Here is a 27,137-nt window from a genome sequence, read left to right as displayed (position 1 = left end):
TTGTTATATATTTAAATTCTTTTGTTGAATAGATTGTTTAATCTTTAATAATAGATACAACTCTTCATTAATACATGTAGGTATATTCATATCAATTACTTTTTGGGTGAGTTTTGGTAAACTGTGTCTTTCACAAAACTTGTGCATTTCATGTAGGTTTTCATATTCGTGGGCATAGAGTTGTTCACAATATTCATTTCTTATCAAAATAACACCTGTGTGATCAGTGGTAATCATTCCTCTTTTATTTCTGCTATTAGTAACTTGTGTCTGCTCTCTAACTAGAGGGGCTTCCCTGGTGGCTCAGCCTGTAAAGAACCTGCCTGCGATGCAGGAGATCTGGTTTGATCCCTGGGTGGGGAAGATCTCCTGGAGAAGGTAAATGGCTACCCACTCCAGTATTCTTGCTTGGACAGAATTCCATGGACTGAGGAGCAATTTATCAACCTTAATGAACCAGCTCTAAGTATTGTATTTCTCTATCACTTTCCTGTTTTCAATTTAATTGATTTCTGCTCTAAGTTTTATTTCTTTTCTTCTGGGTTTTTCTAGTTTTCTAATATTAAAGTTTAGATTATTGATATTAGGTTTTCCTAACATATGTATCAATGCATATATTTATAAATTGCCAAGTACAACTTTCAATGCATCCACAGATTTTGATAACATGTATTTTCATTTAGCTTGAAATATTTTACAATTGCTCTTGAAACTTCTTTTGGACCTATATATTATCTGGAAATGTGTTGCTTAACTCTAAGTATTTTGTCATTTTCCATCTGTCTTTCCATTACTGGTATCTAGTTAATCCCATTGTGGCCTGGGAATACTTCATATAATTTCCATTAAAATTCTTTTACACTTATTAGGATGAGTTTTGTGGCCCCGAATGTGTTCTTTCTTAGTGTGTTCCATGGGAATTTGAGGAGAAGGTATATTCTGCTGCTATTGGATGAAGCAGCTTATGATATCAATTAAATCCAGTTGATTAATGGCACTCTTCAGTTCAGTTATGTTCTTCTTGATTTTCTGCCTGTTAGATCTGTCATTCCATGACAGAGGTGTGCTGAAGACTACAGCTATAATGGTATATTTGTCTATTTCTCCTTGCAGTTCTATCAATTTCGGTCTCATATTTTGATGCTCTATTGTGCACACACATTAAGGATTGTTATGTCTTCATGAATAATTAATCTCTTTATCATTACATAATGTTGCTCCTCATCTCTGATAATTTTTCTTGATCTGGACCTGGCTTCATCTGAAATTAATACAGCTACTAATTGACTATGCTAAAGCCTTTGACTGTCTGGATGAAAACGAACTTTGGAAAATTCTTCAAAAGATGGGAATACCAGGCCACCGTACCTGCCTCCTGAGAAGCCTGTACGCAGGTTAAGGAGTAACAGTTAGAACTGGACATGGAACAACAGACTGGTTCCAAATAGCAAAAGGAGTACATCAAGGCTGTATATTGTGACCCTGCTTATTTAACTTCTATGCAGAGTACATCATGTGAAATGCTGGGCTGGATGAAGCACAAGCTGGAATCAAGATTGCTGGGAGGAACATCAACAACCTCAGATATGCAGATGACACCACCCTTATGGCAGAAAGTGAAAAGGAACTAAAGAGCAATTTGATGAAAGTGAAAGAGGAGAGTGAAAAAGCTGGCTTAAAACTCAACATTCAAAAAACAAAGATAACGGCATCTGGTCTCATCACTTCATGGCAAATAGATGGGGAAACAATGGAAACCGTGACAGACTTTTATTTTCTTGGGCTCCAAAATCACTGCACCCAGGGACCACAGCCATGAAATTAACAGACACTTGCTTCTTGGAAGAAAAGCTATGACAAACTTAGACAGTGTATTAAAATATAGAGATATCACTTTGCCTATAAAAGTCTGTATAGTCAAAGCTATGGTTTTCAAAGTAGTCATGTATAGGTGTAAGATTTGGACCATAAAGAAGGCTGAGCGCTGATTAAATGATGCCTTGAACTTTGGCCAAAGAAATGATGCCTTCAAACTGTTGGAGAAGACTCTGAGAGTCCCTTGGACAGTAAGGAAATCAAACCAGTCAATCCTAAAGGAAATCAATCCTGAATATTCATTGGAATGACTTATGCTGAAGCTGAAGTTCCAATACTTTGGCCACCTGATGAGAAGAGCCGACTCATTGGAAAACCCCCTGAAGCTGAGAAAGACTGAAGGCAGGAGAAGGGGATAACAACAAAGGACAAGATGGTTGGATGACATCACTGACTCAGTGGACACCAGTTTGAGCAAGTTATAGGAGATGCTGAGAGACAGGGAAGCTTGGCATACTGCAGTCCATGGTGTCACAAGGAGTCAGACATGGCTGAACAACTGAACAACAACAACTCCACCTATCTTTTGACTAGTGTTCAGTTCAGTTCAGGTCAGTTCAGTCGCTCAGTCGTGTCTGACTCTTTGCGACCCCATGAATCGCAGCGCGCCAGGCCTCCCTGTCCATCACCAACTCCTGGAGTTCACTTAGACTCATGTCTATCGAGTCGGTGATGCCATCCAGCCATCTCATCTTCTGTCGTTCCCTTCTCCTCCTGCCCCCAATCCCTCCCAGCATCAGAGTCTTTTCCAATGAGTCAACTCTTCACATGAGGTGGCCAAAGTACTGGAGTTTCAACTCAGCATCATTCCTTCCAAAGAAATCCCAGGGCTGATCTCCTTCAGAATGGACTGGTTGGATCTCCTTGCAGTCCAAGGGACTCTCAAGAGTCTTCTCCAACACCACAATTCAAAAGCATCAATTCTTTGGCGCCCAGCCTTCTTCACAGTCCAACTCTCACATCCATACATGACCACAGGAAAAACCATAGCCTTGACTAGACGAACCTTTGTTGACAAAGTAATGTCTCTGCTTTTCAATATGCTATCTAGGTTTACTAGTGTTAGCATCCCTTTACTTTCTCCATAGCTTTACTTTACTTTTAATCTGTACCTCTGTCTTTATACTTAACTGAGTTTCTTAATATATAATTAGGTTTTAGGTTTTCATTCACTCTGATAGTCTCTCCCTTTTAACTGGTGTATTTAGGCCACCACTGTTTAAAGAGATTATAATATAGCTGGATTAATACCTGCCATATCTTTTTCATAGTTTTCTATTCATTGCCATTGCTCTGATTCTTTTCCTTTTATTTTTTCTATTTTTCTACCTTCTATGTTTTTAGTTGAGAATTTTTGCTATTCCTTTTGTTTGCCTTTCTTAACATATTAATTCTATTTCATTTTAAACTTTCCTCAGTGGTTGCCTTTTGGTTTGCAATACATACTTACATCTAATCAGACTCCTCTTTCAAATCACACTATACTACTCCATTCAATTACCTTATAATAGGTTATTCCCAATGCCTTCTCCTTTCTGTACCCTTTAACACTGCTATTATCATTTGAACGATAGTTAAAAATAAAAAAATAGACCTGAGTTTCTGACCTATGGTATTTCCTTCTTTCTAAAGATTTTCCACATTTCTTGCAAGTCCCCTGATGACAGAGTCCCTCAATTTTTATTTATCTGAGAAAGTGTTTATTTCTCCTGCACTTATAAAGGATAATTTTGCTGGATAGAATTCTAAAGTTTTTTTTTTTTTTCTTTTGACACAAAATATTTCACTCTGCTCTCCTGCTTGCATGATTTCTAAAAGTCTGATGCAACTGTTAATCTTTTTCCTCCCTATGTAAAGTGTTTCTTTTTCCTCTGGCTTCTCTGAAGATTTGTCCACTTTCTGAAATTTAAATGTGTTATGTCTAGGTTTGGATGTTTTGATATTTAGTCTGGTGGTGTTTTTTAAGCTTCCTGGCTCTCGGTTAATTTTCAGAAATGATGGCTCATCACTGCTTCAAATATTTCTTCTCTTCTTGCTCTCTTGTTTGTCTTTCTGGTATTCCTATTATATGTATGTGACACCTTTAATAATTATTTCACAGCTCGTGTCTTTTTCATCCTTTTTCTCTTTGCATTTTGGCTTTGGAAATTTCTATTGACATTTTTTCAAGCTCACTGATTATTTGCTTGGCCATGTCCAGTCTATTTACGAGCATATCAAATGCATTCTTCATTTAATGTTAAGGCATTTTTTATTCTAACATTTTCTTCTGATTCTATCTTAGAGTTTCCATATTTATGTTTATACCTCTATTCTTTATTCCTTAATGTTGTTCATTTCCTCCATTAGAAACCTTAGCACATTTTTCATACATGTTTCAAATCCTTAGTTTGGTAATTTCGACATCTCTGCCATATTTGAGTCTGATTCTGATGCTTAATGTGTCTGTTTGAGCTGCTTTTTTTCCTTCCCTTTCACTCTATGTGAATTTTTTGTTGAAAGCCAGTTATCATGTATCGGGTAAAGGCCCTGAGGCAAACAGGTGTTTATTGTGTGGTTTGCACATCTAGCTAGAGGTTAAGCTGTATTTACTGCTTTCTTTTGTTATAGCAGAGATAAACTTTCCTCTGCTTTCCTTGTCTGTGTCTCCCCAGTTGTCTTCAGGTTTCCCTTAGGCTTTTTAAAACACAAACATTATTTATTTTTTATTTTTGGTTTTGCTGGGTCTTCATTGCTGCAAGGGCTTTTCTCTAACCCGGCAAGCGGTGAGGGGCAGGGGGCTACTCTTTGTTGAGGTACACAGGCCTCTCATTGCAGTGGCTTCTCTAGGACTCCTGGGCTTCAGTAGTTGCAGTTCCCGGGCTCTAGAGCACAGGCTTAATAGCTGTGGCACATGGGATCGGCATGTGGGATCTTCCTGATCAGGGATCAAACACATGTCTCCTGCACTGGCAGATGGATTCTTATCCACTAAGCCACCAGGGAAACCTCTCTCTCAGTTCAGTTCAGTCGCTCAGTTGTGTCCAATTCTTTGCGACCCCATGGACCGCAGCATGCCAAGCCTCCCTGTCCCTCACCAACTCCCAGAGTTTACCCAAACTCATGTCCATTGAGTCGGTGATGCCATCCAACCAGCTCATCCTCTGTCATCCCCTTCTCCTCCTGCCTTCAATCTTTCCCAGCATCAGGGTCTTTTTCAATGAATCAGCTCTTCGCATCAGGTGGCCAAAGTATTGGAGTTTCAGCTTTAGCATCAGTCCTTCCGATGAACACCCAGGACTGATCTCCTTCAGAATGGACTGGTTGGATCTCCTTGCAGTCCAAGGGACTCTCAAGAGTCTTCTCCAACACCACAGTTCAAAAGCATCAATTCTTCATCGCTCAGCTTTCTTCACAGTCCAACTCTCACATCCATACATGACCACTGGAAAAACCATAGCTTTGACTAGATGGACCTTTGTCAGCAAAGTAATTTCTCTGCTTTTTAATATGCTGTCTAAGTTGGTCATAACTTTCCTTCCAAGGAGTAAGTGTCTTTTAATTTCATAGCTGCAGTCACCATCTGCAGTGATTTTAAAGCCCCCAAAATAGAATCCTTCCTTAAGGCTTCCTAAATAAGGCTTGAGATGTGCAGTTTTTTCCTTTGCAGTTCCCTGTTGTTGTTTAGACTCTCTTAATGTTGTGGCTGGCGCAGAGGGAGTGGAAGCATTTTATAGTTCTAGGGTTAGGTGCCATTCTTTTCGTGAGCCTGTGCTCTGGGGCTGTAACCTTTACAAATTTCTCTCCATTTTTTTTTTTTTCCACCTCACTTGGGTGAGACCAGGATTAGAGTCTGGTATTTCCTTTTCTTTGTGTTGGTGAAGTTCCTGTACAACTCCGATCAGTTTCTCTTAAACGCAGATCTAGTTAAGAAGATGAGAATGTTCTGAGAGTATTTGAAAATAGTTCCTTTTTCCCTTCCCCTGAGAGATGTACAAAGGGATTTCTCTTCAAACTTCACTGTGAGAATCTGGTAGAATTCCTGGAGGCAAAACTCACAAGTGTATGGTGTCGCCTCAAGACTGGGCTCCCTTGGAGTCTTAACTTTCAGGTTAGTCTTCTCTGAACCTCCAGCTATTTGTCCATTACAGGTTAAGTTTCTTACCCCAGTATCGGTTCCTTGGAGGTTTCTGCTCTTGGGCTTCCGGTAAATTGTGATTTCCTGTATTCACCTGTCTCTCCAGTTTTGGGCACTTACAGCATTTTACGTAATGACCTCATTCTGAGATGAATGTAAGAAAAATCGTTGATTTTCAGTTTATTCAGCTCTTTTTCTTATTGTGAGACTGAGAGTGATAATTTCCAAGATCTTTCAATGCTGGACTGGAAGTCTTGATTCATTTTTTAAAACTATTATTGATTTTTCTTACTGAATACGTAAACATATTAAATTTTAATTTTAAAACAGATTAGCATAAAAAGATAAAATCAACAGAATTTCAGCATTCATAAATAAACTATTGTTGATATTCATGTATATATCTTTTCAGTCTTCTCTCTACACATCTGCCTGTCCCTCTGTCTTGTCTGTCTATCTACCTACATACCTATCTATCCATCCACCTACCTATCTATTTACTTATGCCTCTTGCAACAACCAAAGAATTAAAATAGACCTTTGGACCTAAGAGTGTGAGATTGTATGCAGATATATGGTCATATTACATTTTAAAAATTGTTTGAAAATTTAATAGGTAAAAATATAAATGTTTCCCATTACATTTTTTACTTCTTTGATATTTTCTCACTGACATATGAGTTCTATATATAAATAAGATTACTCCTTTATTATATGTGATAACATATAATATCATTCACCTTGTTTTTCTATTTTATTTTGAGGTCTGCATTGCTTTTGAACCTAAATTAAAGAGACTGAGCTGATGGTTTTGTGTGATAAACAAAAGTCTGGAGTAACTTAAGTTGAATCATGAATATAACAAGTTAGTAAAAATAATAAATTGAAAATCAAAATTATGGATATAATAGTGGAGTGTTAACCCTATGGAAGTTAATTTAGCATCAATATATCATGAAACCCTCTACTGTCATATAGCAGAATACTAATACAGTAATGGGGATAAACAAATTATAACTATATGCAATAACATGAAAGACTCTCAAAGGAAGATGTTGAATATGAGAAGAGTGATATTAATAATTCCATTTATATAAAGACAGAAATAAGCAAACGTATCTATGGTATGAGAAGTTACCACTGACCTAGGCAGCAGTGACTGGAACGGTCCCTGGTAGGGCTCTGGGATCCTGGTGCCTTTGTTGTTGTTCAGTCACTCAGTTGTGTCTGACTCTTTGTGACCCCATGGACTGCAGCATGCCAGGCTTCCCTCTTCTTCACAATGCCCTGGAGTTTGCTCAAACTCATGTCCATTGAGTCGGTGATGCCGCCCAACCATCTCATCCTCTGTTGTCCCCTTCTCCTGCTTTCAATAGTTTCGGCATCAGGGTCTTTTTCAGTGAGTCAGCTCTTCTCATCAGGTGGCCAAAATATTGGAGCTTCAGCTTCAGAATCAGTCCTTCCAATGAATATTCAGGGTTGATTTCCTTTGGGATTGACTGGTGTGATCTCCATGCAGTCCAAGAGACTTTCAAGAGTCTTCTCCAACACCACAGTTTGAAGGCCTCAATTCTTTGGCACCAGGCCTTTTTTATTGTCCAGCTTTCACATTTGTATATGACTACTAGGAAAACCAAAATTTTGACTAAATGGACTTTTGTAGGCAAAATAATGTTTCTGCTTTTTAATATGCTGTCTAGGTTTGTCATTGCTTTGCCAGTCAAGGCTGGTGAACTGGTTCTGTTCAATTCTTGAAAATTCATTGTGCACTTAAGCTTTGTGCAATTTTCTGTATGTAGGCCATCCTTTAGAAAATTATTATTGAGATATAATTGACATATAACATTATATTCACTTCAGGTGTACAATATAATGATTTAATATATGTATATATTACAAAATAATATTGCAATATATGTATATATTGCAAAACTAGATAATAAGTCTACTTAACGTTTATCACCACACAGTTTAAACTTCTTTCCTCATGATGAGTATTTTTAAAATCTACTGTCTTAGCAACTTTTCAATATACACTTCGGTATTAGTGACTAAAGTCAAGGTGCTATACATCACATCTCCAGGACTTACTTCTTTTAAAACTGGAAGTCTGTCCCTGTTTACCCCCTTCACACCATTTCTCCCAGCATCCCAACCCCCGACCTCTAGCAGCCACCAATCTGTATCTAAGAGTATATTTTTTGGGTTCTACACATAAGTGAAATGATATTGTATTGGTCATTCTCTAACGTATTTCACATGCCCATGCTGTCACAAATGGCAAGATTTTATTTTTTTATGACTGAACTACAAATGTGTTTGTGTATGTACATATGTGTACACAAACACTTACATATGTACATACATAAGGGACAGCTCATTTTATCACACTTTTTATTGTTCTTCACAGATGTCATGAGCATGTCAGTGCTCAGTCATGTCCCACTCTTTATGCACCCTATGGACCATAGCCCCCCAGGCTCCTCTGTCCATGGGATTTTCCAGGCAAGAATAGAATACTGGAGTGGGCTGCCATTTCCTCCTCCAGGGGATCTTCCTGACCCAGGGATTGAACCCACATACTTCTCTTGCATCTCCTGCATTGGCAGGCAGATTCTTTACCACTGTGCCAGCTGGGGAGCTACAGATACTGCATCATTGTAGAAACTGAAGGGGTTTGTGTCAGCCCTGCGTCAAGCAAATCTATCAGCACCGTTATTCCCGCAGTACTTGTGCATTCTGTGTCCCTGAGTAAGTTTGGTAATTCTCACAATATTTCAAACTTTTTCACAGAGTACATCATGAGAAACGCTGGACTGGAAGAAACACAAGCTGGAATCAACATTGCCAGGGGAAATATCAATAACCTCAGATATGCAGATGATACCACCCTTATGGCAGAAAGTGAAGAGGAACTCAAAAGCCTCTTGAGGAAAGTGAAAGTGGACAGTGAAAAAGTTGGCTTAAAGCTCAACATTCAGAAAACGAAGATCATGGCATCCGGTCCCATCACTTCATGGGAAATAGATGGGGAAACAGTGCAAACAGTGTCAGACTTTATTTTTCTGGGCTCCAAAATCACTACAGATGGTGACTGCAGCCAAGAAATTAGAAGACGCTTACTCCTTGGAAGGAAAGTTATGACCAACCTAGATAGCATATTCAAAAGCAGAGACATTACTTTGCCAACAATGGTTCGTCTAGTCAAGGCTATGGTTTTTCCTGTGGTCATGTATGGATGTGAGAGTTGGACTGTGAAGAAGGCTGAGCACCGAAGAATTGATGCTTTTGAATTGTGGTGTTGGAGAAGACTCTTGAGAGTCCCTTGGACTGCAAGGAGATCCAACCAGTCCATTCTGAAGGAGATCAGCCCTGAGATTTCTTTGGAAGGAATGATGCTAAAGCTGAAACTTCAGTACTCTGGCCACCTCATGTGAAGAGTTGACTCATTGGAAAAGACTCTGATGCTGGGAGGGATTGGGGGCAAGAAGAGAAGGGGACGACAGAGGATGAGATGGCTGGATGGCATCACTGACTCGATGGACGTGAGTCTCAGTGAACTCCGGAAGTTGGTGATGGACAGGGAGGCCTGGTGTGCTGTGATTCATGGGGTCGAAAAGAGTCAGACACGACTGAGCGACTGATCTGATCTGATCTGATCTGATGGTGATCTGTGATCTTTGACATTACAACTATGACTTGCTGAAGGTTCAGATGATGGTTAGCATTTTTGAGCAAGAAAGTATTTTTAAATGAAGGCATGGACATTAGTTTTTAGACATAATGCTATTGCACACTTAATAGATCACCATATCATGTAACATGACTTTTATATACACTGGTAAAGCAAACATTCTCTATGACTTATCGTGGTGCTCTAGAACTAAACCTACACTATCCCTGAGGTATCCCTGTGTCCACATTTTCTTTATTCACTCACCCATCAATGAGCACTTAGGTTGCATCTATTGTAAATAATGCTGCATTGAACATGAGGGTGCTTTTTTAAGTTCATGTTTTCATTTATTTTGGTTAAATACCCAAAAGTGGAAATGCTGGATCATATTGCAGTTTTATTTTTAATATTTTGAGAAACCTCCTTACTGTTTCCATAGTGGTTGCACCAATTTACATTCCCACCAGGACAGTGCACAGAATTTTGCTCCATATCCTCACCAACACTTATTATCTCTTATCTTTTTAGAACTGCCATTCTAACTGGTGTGAGGTGCCATTTCATTATGGATTTGATATGCATTTCTAGTATGTATGGTATACTTGAACAAAATTTTTTTTAAATATCTGTATCTTAACCTTATACCAGGTTCCCCTCTATGGTCCTCAACAAAAATGTGCCAAGGTGATGCCTGTCACAGTGTATCTGCAAGAATATTTATAATTGTGGCCTTGTGCTTTATAGTTTGTGGTATAAATAATGTTCACCCACAGTACTGTCTTCAAGTATAACCCTAGAGCTCCCACAGGTCACTATGGATTTCCAAGGTGAGAGGAGAGGTGATTCACTCTATACGGCTGACTCTACCTTGCACATATGAATGTGCCCAGGTTCCCTACACTCCATCTCTTTAGATCAACTTTCAAAGTCAGGGTTAACTAACTTGATGGCAGGAGTCCTTTCACAAAGAACACATATATAAAATCATCATATTGTACACTTTAAGTATCTTACAATTTAGTTTGTCAAGTACACCTCATTAAGCTGAAAAAAATGTAACTAACAAACAAAAAACCAAAGTCAGCGCTAAGGATATAAGCTGGCACCACAATAGGGCCGTGAGGAACAAGTTTGGTTCCAGATATCAGGACCATTCTTCTTTGAAAGGCCAATTCACTAGACTACTTTTTTCCCTCCATGATGGTTGTATTTCCTTAGAATCACTTAGATCTAATTCAGTAGGTTATAAAAACTTTGAATCTTATTGAACTTCTCAAACTTATTATGCAAATCTATAACCTCTTCTTCAGACACTTTTAAACCCCAAATTTTAATGGGCTTTGTGCATACACACACATGCTTCACCAGACACTCCACACTAATTTATTCAAATAAAAAAATGATTTACAGGAAATGTATAGAAAATTTCAAACTCTCTGATCTTCGAGAAATTATAATCTGAAAATATTAAAACAAATACTTGGAAGTTAGTGTCAGTTAAACTCTTTAGCACTGTGACAAACATAATTTTTACTGCAATTTAACTAGTTGCTCAATGGAGAAGGAAATAGCAACCCACTCCAGTATCCTTGCCTCAAGAATCTCATGGATGGAGGAGCCTGGTGGGCTACAGACCAGGGGGTCACAAAGAATCGGACACAAATGAGCCACCTGGCACCCAACTAGTTGCTTGAACTCAGTTAATATAGACTAAGATGGTTAGATCATTGCCGACTCAATGGACATGAATTTGAACAAACTCTGGGAGACAGTGGAGGACAGAGGAGCCTTCTGTGCTGCAGTCTATTGGGTCGCAAAGAGCTGGACATAATGTAGCAACTAAACAACAACAAGACTCCATTAGCCCTTGAAGGGGCTTTTATAAAAGTATCAAAACACTAAATACACAAGTCAACCCATATCCCAAATTATCTTTGACATTTGTTACAATTTGGTCTATTTCCCCTACTATTATCTTGAATACAGTAAGTCCCCTACATATAAATGAGTTCCTTCCAAGAACACCTTGGGAAGTCTAATTTTTTTCGTTAAGTCTAACATTGTTAGCCAGTGTACCCAACTAACACCACTGGCTATCTAGTACTGTGCTGTAACAGGTTTACAATAATTTTCACACAAATAATACATAAAAACAAAAAATAAAGAAAACATTTTTAATCTTACAATACAGTATCTTGAAAGGTACAGGAGTACCGTACAACTGGCATACAGGGGCTGGCATCAAGTGAACAGGTAAGAAGAGTTACTGACTGGAGGAGAAAGAGGAAGTGGGAGATGGTAGAGCTGAAGGACTGTCAGCAATAAGAGATGGAGGGCAAGCTGAAATTTCATTCATGCCTAAGTTTGATGGCAAAAATTCTGGTTCCTTGTTGGATTCAATTCTATCTTCTTGAAAAAATGATCCAGGGATGTCTGAGTAGTAGCCCTTTTTTTCTCATCATAGATGACATAGTAGCACTGGATTTCATTCAGAACGGCTGCTACAACCTTCATATACCATTCTGTGTTTGGGTCCTGTGCCTCAAAAGCTAACCTTGCCTTCTCAAATAAAGAAAATCCCCTTGCCATTTCCTGTGCTGTAAATCTCTTGTTCATTAGTTACTTCTTCTTTCTCTTGTCCCTCTTTGTCTTTTCTCTGGGCTCCAATTCCATCAGGTTTTCATTAGTAAGCTCCCTGTGCTGCACAGCCAGGAGTTCAATGAAGTTGTCCTCTTATAGATCAACTAATAGCTTGAAGTAAATATACTATACTACTGAACTCTATACATTACTGTACAGTAAAGCACACAAAAACATAACCACTTGCAGAGGATGCATGCACATGACAATGTATGCCAGACAAGTGAACTAACTTATGTGTGCGGACACGAGGGTGCACGTTCTCAAGTCTGCAACTTGAAGGTTCATGTGTAGGCACTTACTGTAGTTAGTGTTTGACAATTCTGTCTGGAGTCCTTAATAACTGAAGAGTCCTTCTCAGTGTTATGACTTAAACTTTTTTTGGGGGGGAGTAAACATGGACGTACTTAGGGAAGCTAAATTTATTTTAAAAAGGTATTAAATGCAATAAATGAGTATACTGTGTTAAGTGATTTCATTAAAAAAATCACATTACATATATTTTCTACATCTCTAACTATAAACTCATAATATTTTACAATATTCTACTTTAAGTATACTTTAAAGATTCTGAGCTTCTTTTTGAGATTTCTCCTTCCTGACTATATTTCTCGCTAATTATTTCCAACCTATTTTAATTAAATAAATGACAGCATCAAACCAGATCAAATCAAAGCAAACCAAACAAAATGCAGTATAGTGTATCACTTACTTATTGACTTAAACTAGTAAAAGCTTTATCAGGATTAATTGTTCTCTGCTAAGGTTAAAGAGTAGGATTATGCAAGAGGAAATAAAATGAAACAAATCAACAAACAGTACTGCTAGGATAACTCCATTTTTGTCTTTGAGAACAAAGGTACTTAATATATTCATAAATCTAAAGCAATACAGGAAAAATATAACTATATAGCTTAAAAGTGTTTTAATTAAATTGTGTTATAAGTCTGTGAAATTTGAATAGAGTCTTTTATTCCAATGAGAATATTAATTTCTATACTTTAAAAACACGCAGTAGTGTGTTCATAATTTTGTAATAAGAATTTTTTAAAACCAAAATAAAAATAAGGACATTTTTGGAGGTATAGTTATCTTAGAAAGTTCTTCTTCTTATTGTTTAATTAACACTACAGCCAGTGAATAGAAATATAGCTTGTGTATTTTGCTGGGGAGATAGCCATTAAAAACTCTTTTAGGAGTGTCCTGCTTAACAATCCTGCCAGCATCATCTCTGTCAATTAATCCTCAGTAGGCACTCAGAATTCTACAATCCAGACACAGGGCAGGACCTGTGTGACTGATACGGCCTCCAGACAAGTGTCATCACTTCACACACACCTGGAACCACTTCAAAAACATTTCTTCCAAAGGGATACACAGTTGTAATATAAAACATACATAACTGAAGGTAGGGTTGGGTTAGGCGCATTACATTCTCAGAATCATGCAGGTAACCCAAAGCTCTGTTTTTTTTCCCCTCTAGAAAACAAACAGTAAGCAAGAATTGCATAACATGTTCATTTTAAGAGATATAAAGCCAAGCAGAGGCATCCACAAATTGAATAAGGGAAACGGAACTAACAGCTTCAGGGTGGTTTCTGCCTCCAGGTGCTCTTTGGGAGGACTTTCTAAATGAACACCTAGTGAGGGGCACAGCAGGGGCCCCCTGGAGAACATTCATGAGTGCCTTGCTCTGAGGAGAAACAGGACTGGAGCCTACTCACAATGGTTACAGGGCACAGAGAAGGCACGGGACTGGCTGAGTAATTCCTGGGCGACTGAACAGGCAAGTGTGTTGAGGTGGGATCAATTTACATAATCTGAGAGCATTTTTTGCTGTGGAATAGATGTGGGCAGAGAAGGGGATCCGACATGGAGCAAGTCCTCTTGAGTTGCCAAGAGTCATCAGATTTAAACTAGGCTAGAGATGGGCCCTCAGATGTTCAGGAGCATAAAGTGGACGAACATGAGGGCATAACTTATTAACCAGTTTCTAGAGATGGCTTAAAACAAGCAAAAATCCTACTTCATATCCTTGCAATACTTATGCATGTGACCTCACAATCTTTTTCACACCATGAGCAATAAAACTGAATTTTGAGTAGTTAAGTTTCAATTCTAATTTTTTGTGAATTCAAAAAAATTTCATATGAAATCTGAGAGTTGAATTAATATCTAGAATTTAAATATATATAAAATTCAAATTTTAATCATATATATATATAGACATGCGTATACAAACCTTTGGAAAACAGACCTATTTTGGCCCATTCCCACAGGTAGCTGAGAGGAAAATTTTAAGATAGTCTCAAAGAATCTTGATTCATCTCTTGCTGTGATCCTGTTATTTAATAATACTATATAAATACCATTCTCTAGGTCTATGTTTAAAGATATAAGCTCATAACCATTGTTTAACTCCTTACACAAAGTTTTCTGGTATTAATCAAGGTTGTTTGTTATTTGTTACTCTGGCTCATATGGTTTAACATTACTATTACTATAACATTACTATATAAGAAAGCCAGCTAAGTTATTGTATATAGATTCAATGACCAGTTACATTATCAGAAATATGAGCTAAGCTGAAGCAGAGCCACCTAAAATGTTTCCATTAAAGCTGTCATTCAAGGCAGGCTATTAGTAGGTTTTAAAAAAGAAAAATTAGTGGAGGAATAACATTTTAACTCAGACTTTTACTATAAATTCAGAAAAAATGTAGATTGGAAGCCATGCCAACCTCCTTTGTTGCAGACTTCTTTCCTTCAAGTGCATGAAAGTATCAGGCACCTCAGAAGCAAAAAGTGAGTATGCAAGTAGTGTCACGTTAGAAAAAAGCAGTCCTATAAATTAAATATTATACTATTGAACTCCAGTCGCTTTAACGGCGGCACTCTTCTAAATTCACCGACTTCGGGGGCGGGGGGGAGAAAAACGGAGTTACTACATTCTTCCTTTACTTTCCAAAGGCTGAAATTATGAATTCAGACAATGTTGGTGCGTGTGCTTGCTCACCACAGGTCTGTGTACATCCCAGAACGCTCTCTCTTGACTGTCAAGGATCTTCCTTTCAATCTTGTCTCTCTTCTTGTCCACTCTGTTAACATCACAGCAATGAACAGTAAGCAGTGTTAATCATAGTGCCTCTGTGGATAAAAGGCCACAACTTGAACAAATCTTCCAAAAGACTCACAAGGACTCACTTTGCTTGTGCTTCTGCTTGCATAAAAATGAACTCCCACTTCCGGGCAAATGCTCTCTGTAGCCTGGCCAAGCTCTCCTGTAAAATATACCACGGAGAAGACATTCTGGAGCTCAGCCTTACTATGCCCCCTTCTAGTTTATCTACCATATGTGAAAAGTGAAAGTGGAAATCGCTCAGTCGTGTCCAACTCTGCGACCCCATGGACTATACAGTCCATGGAATTCTCCAGACCAGAATATTGGTGTGGGCAGCCTTTCCCTTCTCCAGGGACTCTTCCCAATCCAGGGATCGAACCTAGGTCTCCCACATTGCAGGCGGATTCTTTACCCGCAGGGCCACAGGGAAGCCCAAAAGCTATCTGTTTCTGCCCGGTTGTACCATATGTACTTACCAAGAAAACAAATCAAAATTTCTTGGAGTAAGTGTACTTGGAATGATAAGTCATGCTCACTAAATGCAGCTAATCCTAAAATTAACAGTCACAGAGGACATAGGAAAGCCTATTACAAACATCAATATTAGCAAGTATAACTAAAAACCCCAAATACTAAACTTACATTAAAAAGTGCTCAAGAGTAATTCATTGGATTTTTCTCTGCCCATTTTACTGAATAAGAAATCAGTACATTTCTACTACTGATTCAATAAGTTTATCTGGTTTTTGAGAAAAATGTAAACCTTTGGTCCCCTACTACCTATTTACAGATAGTGCTCTAAGTTTAGTAAATCAGAAGATAGCAATCATCTGAACAGATTACATGAGGTCAATTTAATCTGTTGATGGTGACCAACCTAAAGATTTTGCAAAAACCATTTTCCCAGTGTAAACACTCTTTAATTCTCGAAGTTTGGATATCTTCATTATATATAGTATATATATATATAGTATATACTACTATATATATATATGTATACACATAAAGATTTTGGGCTTCCTGGTGGCTCAATGGCAAAGAATCTGCCTGCCAATGCAGGAGATGCAGGTTCGATCTCTGGGTCAGAAAATCCCCTGAAGAAGGAAATGGCAACCCACTCCAGTATTCTTGCCTGGCAGAAATCCCATGGACAGAGAACCCTGGAGGGCTACATTCATGGAGTCACAAAGAAACACGACTTAGTGAGTGACTAAAAACAAATGACAACATACATAAAACTTTTATATTAAATCAGTTTTAGCAAATAATATATACTTCCTACTTCTTCCCCGAATTTGTGTATTTAGAATTTCATCATGACTGTGAATGATGAGAGGAAGTAAGCAAGTAAGGGATATAGTAATTATGCTGTCCCTCCCTGGAAATCTGATCTCTAAGATTCATAAATGTAGAAAGTTCAGAGTGCCCAGAAATGACCATTGGCCTTATTCTTGCTCATCTTATACCTTCCTTTGCCAGGAAGTCCTCGGTACTTACAGCTTCATAGTCGGCCAGCTCCAGCCTTGCTTTGTTTTGCATTGTTCTTTTGCAGAGGTAAACCGCTAAAAGGGGGAAAAAAACACAATCATTTCTTGCCTGCTTATTTACACTGAGGCACTAAAAATAAAAAAAATAGAGCATTATAAACCAAAGCATATTGGTCTTTGTCATTTTTCCTCAAATTGTAAATTTCTGATTTTATCATTCTGGGGGGACAAAACAAATAATCTGTAACATCATTACTGAAATTCAAGTGAAGAGAAAGTGTTAGTCACTCAGTGGTGTCCAACTCTTTGTGACCCCAAGGACTGCATCCTGCTAGGCTCCTCTGTCCATGGGATTCTACAGACAAGAATACTGGAGTGGGTTGCTATTCCCTTCTCCAGGGGAATCTTTCCAACCCAGGAATTGAACCCAGGTCTCCTGAATTGCAGGCAGATTCTTTATTGTCTGAGCCACTCAAACACAATGGTAATTTAAAAAGGTGTTACAAGAAAATAGACATGTTTGGAACCTTGGTAACCATTTCATATGTCATTAAAAGTTCTCTCAGGGTACTGTATTGGCCTCTAGACAGGATTTAACCTCCAAAAAGCACTCAGCAACTGCTCAGTCATGTTCCAGTGATTCCATTCTATGAAGTTCCTCTTGACACATTTTAACTCCAAGGCATTTCATCTGGTGGTTTGAACTGAACAGTCAGTCAGCTGGGCAGAAGAATTCTAGGTCCTTCCTATAAACTAAGCAGAGATGCTGTTCTTTCCCAGCTGGTAAACTATATCTAAAAGAGAAATGTTTATGATGGCTTTGCAATTCTGGCCCTTTGCCTCCCATTCCAGGAAATCAGCCTGAGGAATAGTACTGGAGCTTGACAAACAGCATGGTGATTTGGGAGTACAGTGTGTTATCACTTACTTTTATTATAACAGCTGCCCAAAGCTTCACAAAGGAGCAACAGTAGGAGACTGAGCAGCCTTGTAATCATATTTCTAGGCTTGAAAAGAAACTTCTTTAACAAGAACCTGACGCCTCAGACTTAGCATGAAAGCATAGCTCAGGTCAGTCACAGAAAACTGATCTTGCCAGAATTTGTTCCATAACAATGATAGAAATGCAAAGGCACAGCACATTTGTTTTTATTTTGTTGTTGTTCAGTGTTAAGTCATGTCCGATTCTTTGCAATCTCAAAGACTGTAGGCTGTCAGGCTCCTTTGTCTGTGGGATTTCCCAGATAAGAACACTGGAGTGGGTTGCCATTTCTATCTCTGGGGGATCTTTCTGACCCAGGGATGAAACCTGTGTCTCCTGCATTGCAGGTGGATTCTTTACCACTTAGCCACCAGGGAAGACCCACAATTGGTGTGTGTTGTGTTTTAGTCACTAAGTTGTATCTGACTCTTGCGACCCCATGGACGGTAGCCTGCCAGGCTCCTCTGTCCATGGGATTCACCAGGCAAGAATACTGGAGTGGGTTTCCATTTCCTTCTCCAGGGATCTTCCTGACCCAGGAATTGAACCCAGGTCTCCATTGAACCCATTGCAGGCAGATCCTTTACCAACTGAGCTACAAAGGAAGCCCCACATTTGGTATATGTCCTTAATAGCTGAGAAAAGTAACAACTATTCAATATATTCAATAACAACTATTTCAATATATTATTGAAAGTCTTTACTGAATGCTCTGATGAGTTAGATATCAGCAATCTTCTATTTATCTCACTTTTTCGTGCATTGAAAACTTGGCCCATAACTTGTGACCTTGACTAAATGAATCCTGTCACTCTCTGGAACTCAGCTGCCTCATCCTTAGCTGAGATGGTCAAATTGGATGACCTCTCAGGTTCCCTCCAGCTCTGAAATTTTATTACTGGATAAAGTCATGATTTCACACTGACATGGACATTCTGAGTCAAGGAAGAGTTGAAGAGCAAGGCATGCAATTGCTAAGCCAAAAGAAAATTTGGAACCTTGCCAGGTGTTCAAGTTTACTCTCTGACTTCACTTTCTTCAGGTTCCCACAAGAGCTTTTGTCTAGTGTGATTTAAAACAATCTAAATCTCCTTCAAAGGGGATGACAGAGGATGAGATGGTTGGATGGCATCACTGACTCAACAGACATGAGTTGGAGCAAGCTCCAGGAGATGGTGAAGGTCAGGAAAGCCTGGCGTGCTGCAGTCCATGGGGTTGCAAAGAGCCAGACACGACTGAGTGACTGAACAATAACAACATAATCTCCTTTCTGTTAAGACAATGTAGAAACAGAATACTAATGCCAGGCTGGATGAAGCACAAGCTGGAATGAACCACACCCTCTCCTTGCTCAAGGACAATGTGAAATCAGACATCCAAATTTCTTGTTAAGCAGGTTTTAATTAAAAGAAAAAAAAATTTTTTTTGGCAAATCACTTGGACTTAGAAGTAGTCTTATTTCAGCTCTATGCCACAAAAAATTTCTATTATCTATCCAGAAAGTCTTAGGATATAGAATATTTACCTCCTAGGGTATGAAGTTTCTGTCGCTTAACTTCCCAGGCTGAGAAAATTTCAAAGACCAAAAACTGACTGAACAATAGTCTGCACCTTACCAGCCACTCTATATTAAAACAATGAAACATAATGCCTCTGTTGTTGATTTGTGTATTCACTAAGAATGTTTTTCAGCTTTAATTGATAGACTTGAGAAAATTGAGTCTTCATGAAATAGTATCGCTAATTCGTAGATGGACTGCAGCATGCCAGGCTTCCCTGTCCTTCACCATCTCCCGGAGCTTGTTCAAACTCATGTCCATTGAGTCAGTGATGCCATGATCTTACTTTTTCGAATGTTGAGTTTTAAGCCAGCTTTTTCATTCTCCTCCTTCACCTTCATCAAGAGGCTCTTTAGTTCATCTTCACTTTCTGCTATTAGGGTAGTGTTATCTGCATATCTGAGGTTATTAATAGTTGATAGAGCAATCAAATATCTTCATTCCAGCTTGTGCTTCATCCAGCCTGGCATTTCACACGATGTACTCTGCATATAAGTTAAATAAGCAGGGTGACAATATACAGCCTTGATGTACTTCTTTCCCAATTTTGAACCAGTTTGCTTTTCCATGTCTGATTCTAACTGTTGCTTCTTGACCTGTATACAGGTTTCTAAGGAGGCAGGTAAGGTTTGCCTATTAGTGCTTACTTATATTCTGACTAATTGTAAAAGACCCTGATGCTGTGAAAGATTGAGTACAGGAGCAGAAGAGGGTAACAGAGGATGTGATGGTTGAGTGGTATCACTGACTCAATGGACATGAGTTCGAGCAAACTCTGGGAGATAGTGAAGGACAGGGAAGTCTGGCGTGCTGCAGTCTAGGGGGTTGCAAAGAGTTGGGCATGACTGAGGGACTGAACAACAATATTATAAACGATCTCATTTATATGAGATCTTTTTTTTATTTTTAAATTTTCCCTTTCATTCTTTGATTGTCAAAAAGTCTATATAAGGATTGTAAGCAGTCTATTATTTTCATGGTCACCATAATTAACTATTTTTCTTTAGTAAAACTTTAAATGAAATAAATATGCTTCCTGTAGTTATTAAGCCTAAGCAAAATGGGAAGTTTGGTTGTACACTGACACTGTCAAAGCCCTTTTTTTGTTGTTGTTTAGTTGCTATGCTGTGTCCAACTCTTTTACAACCCAATGGACTGTAGCCAATTTCCTCCATCCAAGGGATTCTCCAGGCAAGAACTGGAGTAGGTTGCCATTTTTTCCACCAGGGGATCTTCTTCACCAGGGATCAAACTCGCCTCTCTTATGTCCCTTGCATTGTCAGGTAGGTTCTTTACCACTAAGCCATCTGGGAAGTCCAAGAACCTTTCTATATAGGCTAAAGGTCCTCAAAACATCCTGAGGGAAATAGAGCATTGGTGGAATATTTTGGGGCACAAACCATCATTCTGCAAAATAAGGTAAGTTCTGGACAATTCTCATTGTTAAATTGTCAAAAGTTCCTTATGTTGAGAACATGTCTGCCTTTCTGCAGTTGGCATACATTGGTTTCAGTTGCCCCTAGGATGAGATGAGTGAGGCATTTGCCTACAGGGTAAGTCAAGAGATTGCCAAATTACCCATTAATCAAGAAAATAAATAATACTTTAATGTAACATATCAGAGAAGGCAATGGCACCCCACTCCAGTACTCTTGTCTGGGAAATCCTATGGACGGAGGTGTCTTGTAGGCTGCAGTCCATGGGGTTGCGAAGAGTCAGACACAACTGAGTGACTTCACTTTCACTTTTCACTTTCATGCATTGGAGGAGGAAATGGCAACCCACTCCAGTATTCTTGCCTGGAGAATCCCAGGGATGGGGAAGCCTGGTGGGCTGCCATCTATGCAGTCGCACAGAGTCAGACACGACTGAAGCGATTTAGCAGCAGCAGCAGCAATGAAAAAAATATAAAAGTATTCAATAAGGACATGCTCCAACAGGGTCAGGATTTGGGTGAAGTGAATGAGGTGAGTCATAAAAGTATAGCATCAGCTCCTGTCTTTACTGGAAATTTCAATTTCTTGAGGTCCACATTCTATTTGAATACTGGAGATTGCACCCTCAAAAGAAGCCAGATGAAAGATGTTGGTTGATGTGTGTTCATCTGCAGGAATTTCAATGTGCATTGTTTGCTTATAATATCAGTGAACTTCCCATCTCTCGCTTCTGCTTGAGTTTTCTACCACCACTACAGTCTCTACTCCTTACCACAGTTCTCTTAAAAACTTCCTTGGGTCTTGGCCTCCAGCTCTCATTGCAATCCCTTTATACTAGATGATTCTTGATGTAAATACATGGGAAATTCATTCCTGACTCCATTTTACTTGGATTGGATTATTTTTTTGTACTTGGGTGAAAAAATATCAGAAATCTCACACAACTTAATTGTCAAAGAACGGTGTTTTTTCCATAGCCCTTTAGTTCATATTGGCTTGTCTTAGTAACTAAACACAATCAACATATTCTATTTTTCTATGAAACCAAGGTAACCATGGAAAAGTGTTTCTCCGTATAAACTGGCTTGTAGATGTTTATGTTCTCCAGAGGCTTTCCAGCAAGTTTAAATTGGTGATGAAAACAGACATTAGATATTGACAGAGTATAAGAAGCATTCTTTAAATCTTCTTTAATCAATAAGTTATTGTCTGTTCCATGCTGTCTCAGAAAAAAACAGCTAAGTAATCACTATTATTTCTGTTGGGACTTCCAACTCAATTACAGCATCAACATCCTCTTTATAAGAAAGTGTTCATGCTTTATAAATGTTCTTTCGACAAACAGTGGTGGGAAATTCAAAGTTGGATAATTTGAATCGCTTCTATACTTGTATGTAAAAAGATAAATCACAGAAGACAAAGCATCATTGCCTATAGGAGTGGTACAGTGTCTGAGATCATTATCATTTTACTTTCTCTTTGTCTATAACCTTTTCAGTTCAGTTCAGTTCAGTCGCTCAGTCGTGTCTGACTCTTTGTGACCCCATGAATCGCAGCACACCAGGCCTCCCTGTCCATCACCAACTCCCAGAGTTCACTCAAACTCACGTCCGTTGAGTCGGTGATGCCATCCAGCCATCTATAACCTTTTATTGAATATTTATTTTATTGTTCACTTGTATAATAATACACTTGCATATTAATCTTCACTTGTATAATAAACCAAGCAAATGAGACATAAACTGGTATATGTTTATTCAGGGGGAAAAAACAAACAGAATAATAAAGACTATGCCTACTTTTAGTTAAAAATTAAATGCTCTCCAGGTTTGGGAGAAAGTTTAGACAATGACTCTCATTAAATGGACTCTGACAAGAGCTAATGTTAAACCGAATGACATTAATCATTTTGAGATGACTGACTTTGAGAGATGTTCCATAAATTATTTTCTGTGTAAGCCATGCCATTTCCTCGTGTTTAGCACTAAAACATTAATCTATCATGAAGTGTTGAAATATGAACTGCCATTGTAAACATTAACATATTCAAGAAAAACACAAAAGATGTATGGAGAGAACATTAAGAATAAGAATTTGCCTTTATGCAAGGAACAGGGAAAGTGCATCTGTCAGTAAATTATAATGACAAGCGAAAACAATTTTGATCCATTAAGTATGAGAGGAACAATGCCAGTTTTCTTAGGCATATTCATTTTTATTCATTCAACAATTTTAGGGAGTCAGTATTATTATTATTTTTTCTTGAAAAGCAAGCAGACAGGCTCAGAGATGTAACAAGCCTTGACCAAAGTTACACAGTTAGTATGTTGCTGTGACACACCAACTGAGTTCAGGTCCGTCTGCCTCCATCGCCTGGGTTTTTCTGCATGAGCTCCTTTTCGGATGTCCAGGTGTTTTCTTCACTAGTACGCCATAATCTTTGGTGAAATAATTCCCAGGCACCATCCCAGGTTAGAACTGGACATGGAACAACAGACCGGTTCCAATAGGGAAAGGAGTACGTCAAGGTGGTATATTGTCACCCTGCTTATTTAACTTATATACAGAGTACATCATGAGAAATGCTGGGCTGGATGAAGCACAAGCTGGAATCAAGATTGCTGGGAGAAATATCAGTAACCTCAGACATGCAGATGACAACACCCTTATGGCAGAAAGAGAAGAACTTTCACTCTTGATGAAAGTGAAAGAGGAGAGTGAAAAAGTTGGCTTAACACTCAACATTCAAAAAACTAAGATTATGGCATCTGGTCCCATCACTTCATGGGAAATAGACGGGGAAACTGGAAGCAGTGACAGACTTTATTTTTTTGGGCTCCAATATCACTGCATATGGAGACAGCAGCCATGAAATTAAAAGATGTTTGCTTCTTGGAAGAAAAGTTATGACCAACCTAGACAGCATATTAAAAAGCAGAAACATTACTTTACCAACAGAGGTCCGTCTAGTCAAGCTGTGGTTTTTCCAGTGGTCATGTATGGATGTCAGAGTTGGACTATAAAGAAATCTGAGTGCTGAAGAATTGATGCTTTTGAACTGTGGTGTTGGAGAAGACTCTTGAGATTCCCTTGAACTGCAAGGAGAACCAACCAGTCCATTCTAAAGGAAATCAGTCCAGAATATTAATTGGAAGGACTGATGCTGAAGCTGAAACTCCAATACTTGGGCCACCTGATACAAAGAACTGACTCATTTGAAAAGGCCCTGATGTTGGGAAAGATTGAAGGCAGGAGGAGAAGGGGATGACAGAGGTTGAGATGGTTGGATGGCATCACTGACTCAATGGACATGAGTCAGAGTAAACTCCGGGAGTTGGTGATACAGGGAGGCCTGGAGTGCTTCAGTCCATGGGGTTGCAGAGTCAGACACGACTGAGCGACTGAACTGAACTGAACTGAACAGTCCCAGGATAGACAAAACATTCCACAAAGTTCTCCAACTCAGACATACCAATCAGAAAGCTGTGTTTTTTTTTTTAAGTAACTTTTCTCTTTAAGTGTCTCAGTTTTGAAGAATGCGTACCCTGAAAGTGTTCGTCGCTCAGTTGTGTCCCACTCTTTGCAATCCCATGGACTATAGCCTGCCGGGCTTCTCTGTCCATGGATTTTCCAGGCAAGAATACTTGGAGTGGGTTGTCATTTCCTTCTCCAGGTGACCTTCCCGACCCAAGAATTGAAGCCGGGTCTCCCACATTGTGAGCAGACTCTTTACCGTCTGAGCCACTAGGGAAGTTATACCCTGCTGTGTACCCTGGATGAAAAAAAGCAACATTCCCCTCACTAGAAAAGAATCATCTATTCTATTAATTGTTAAGTACTCTGGTTTTTAGATTGTTTTCTGTAAGTTATGTTAGTTTGAATTTTTGGTTGGCACATGACCACCTGGATGAACTATGAAATCCAAGTTTGACAAAAATGAGCGTTGACTTCATTGGTTTTTTATGGACTTTCCTATGGTTTTCTATCAAATGTCTTTCCAGGAGGCAAAGAAAGCCAGATTGCTGTCAAGTTTCTGTCTTTGCATATGCTGGCCCTTTCTCTGCCTCAAATGCCTTCTCTGCCTTGCTTCCTGAAAAATTTCCCCTCTTTTAAAATCCACCTCAAATGCTCTCAGTTCTTTTGTGAGATCACTCTGGAAACCCTCAAAGTAATTCTCTTATTCTTACAAACTTCCATCTATTTTACATATACCACTATTAACATTCACTAGGCACTTCACAGCAACTTCTTTTGTGTAATTCTCTTTTCTCACTTAGCCTATGAGTTACTCAATAGTGTAGATAAAGTCAGAGTCTCCTTATCCCAGTACCTACTATGGCCCTTGGCATTGAAACAAATCTTCAATAAATACTCGTAAAAATGATATTTAAAAACCATGAAATATTACAATGTTTTAAAACTGTAGCCTTCAGGAAAATGTAAGAAGCAGCACTTATTAGGAGCCTGTTTCCTTGAAGAGTTTAATTAAAATCATGGTTGTTGAACTGAGTTCATTTGAAGTAGACTGAATTTGATTCACTATGATTGAATTTCCTACTGTATCTTTTCTCTTGTTTGCATTTGGCCTTTCATGTTTAACAAAACCTTCTGCTAACAGGATCACAAGATCCCTCAAATAATAGTGAGAAAAGTGCAGTGTGGAAGGCAAGGGACTTACTACAAATCATAGCTAAATAGAAGAGGTGAACAAAAATTCTGGCTCTCTGAACCCCTTTGTTACTCTTTCCAGTAGAGTAACAACAATAATAATAATCCTTTTAGGTTTATTTATAGCTCTTTAATCTATTCAAAGGAAAAGTATTTTTTTAATAGTCACAGGAGGCACTATAACACGGAATAAGCTGCCACCAGATTTGGTGACTTTCCAAACAAGGTCATTTATAAATTCAATGTTAGAAATATTACCCCCTATTGAAATTTTTAGTATTCTCTTCTCAGTGACAAACAATAAAATGCAAGCACATATTTATCCATACATAATGGTATTGTCAACAACAAAATGAAGAGATAGTGCACTGACCATAGTCTGTGTTTTCCGGCTCCCAACAATTTGATGGCCAAAAATAGGGTGTCTGTGGAATGAAAAGAAGTGGAACTTAGGTTAAACACATGAAGAGTTAGTGGGGCTCCTGGTTTATGAGCCGTGTTTATCTTTAGCAATTATCTAGAACAGTTTGCTAACAATGTGTTTTATTATCTAGAAAAAAATACTCAGAGAGGCACTGTAAGGTTTTCCTTTTAAATTTACTTTGCTAATCAATTGTTCAGCCTCTAAATAAGTACAGCATGTATATAAAACAGTGTGCCTTTGCTACAGTTGCATGTCATCTGACATAAAGGTAAAAGGACTGATTGCACTATTTACACAGAAGTGTTAATAGAAGTGTTAATCCACAAAGACTGAAAGCAAAGTATTATATTCACTGAGACTCATGATGAAATAAGTTTATATTTAGACAATTAATTTTGTTGATTCATGTATTTCATCGTTGCCCTCCATATATCCAAAAGCACAACCATCAGAATCTTTCCTTAAGATGGGCAAACAGTTGCTTGGCTCTATTAATTATATAATGCAATTCTCAACATTATCCAGCTAGATTAAAACAACTTTTCTCCTTCACTTTAAAAAACATTTCTTCATAGACACACTTACTGCTCTAAATTTTTAATCTGCACAAGTCAGAGATCAGTTTTTTAAACTAATATCTTAGTTGACTGCTTAACAATAGATATATATGATTCTGTGAAATTCTAGAAACTGACTGATGAAACTATAAAGAAACTGTCTGATTGAGAAAACCAATTATTATCATCAGCAGGTTATATTTTCTGATAGGGTTTTTCTAGCCCTGATGGCTGGACATGCTTGACTCCAAACCCTAAGCAAACTCCATGACTATCTGTCTGCTCTTTCAAATTGTTCCTTGGATGATGATGGCCCTGGGATTCAATGGAACAGTCTCTGTAGATACCAGACTTGTGGATTTGATTATATTTTTCAATTTTACATTAACAATCTGTGTGTAGCAAGCATATTTGGTGTAATCTCTGATTGCATGCATGCATGCTCAGTCACTTAGTCATGTCCAATTCTTTGCGACCCTATGGACTGTAGCCAGCCAGGGTCCTCTGTCCATAGAATTTTCCAAACAAGAATACTGGAGTGGGTTGCCGTTTTCTTCTTCAGATGATCTTTTCAACCCAGGGATCGAACCCACGTC

At 38.5% G+C, this 27,137-nt stretch overlaps 1 protein-coding gene across 8 annotated transcripts in view; it reads right to left on the bottom strand.

Moving 5' to 3' along the window:
- The window catches only part of RGS7 (regulator of G protein signaling 7), a 487,100-nt gene that overhangs the window by 51,608 nt on the left and 408,355 nt on the right, over nucleotides 1–27,137 (bottom strand). For 5 of the 8 annotated variants that reach the window (XM_070768112.1, XM_070768111.1, XM_019976929.2 and 2 more), the window contains 4 exons: nucleotides 25,934–25,985; nucleotides 16,926–16,990; nucleotides 15,512–15,588; nucleotides 15,324–15,405 (listed from right to left, as the gene is read on the bottom strand). In XM_070768112.1, the coding sequence (XP_070624213.1) occupies nucleotides 15,324–15,405; nucleotides 15,512–15,588; nucleotides 16,926–16,990; nucleotides 25,934–25,985 (276 nt within the window). Of the gene's footprint in view, nucleotides 1–15,323; nucleotides 15,406–15,501; nucleotides 15,589–16,925; nucleotides 16,991–25,933; nucleotides 25,986–27,137 lie in introns of all 8 variants that reach the window. The other 3 variants (XM_070768116.1, XM_070768117.1, XM_070768115.1) reach the window with 2 other exon arrangements.

This window comes from Bos indicus, chromosome 16 (assembly GCF_029378745.1).
Source record: "Bos indicus isolate NIAB-ARS_2022 breed Sahiwal x Tharparkar chromosome 16, NIAB-ARS_B.indTharparkar_mat_pri_1.0, whole genome shotgun sequence".
In the NCBI taxonomy this organism is placed as follows: domain Eukaryota; kingdom Metazoa; phylum Chordata; class Mammalia; order Artiodactyla; family Bovidae; genus Bos; species Bos indicus.
Note: the sequence above shows the minus strand (reverse complement) of the source record. Positions and strands in the feature narration are given on the sequence as shown.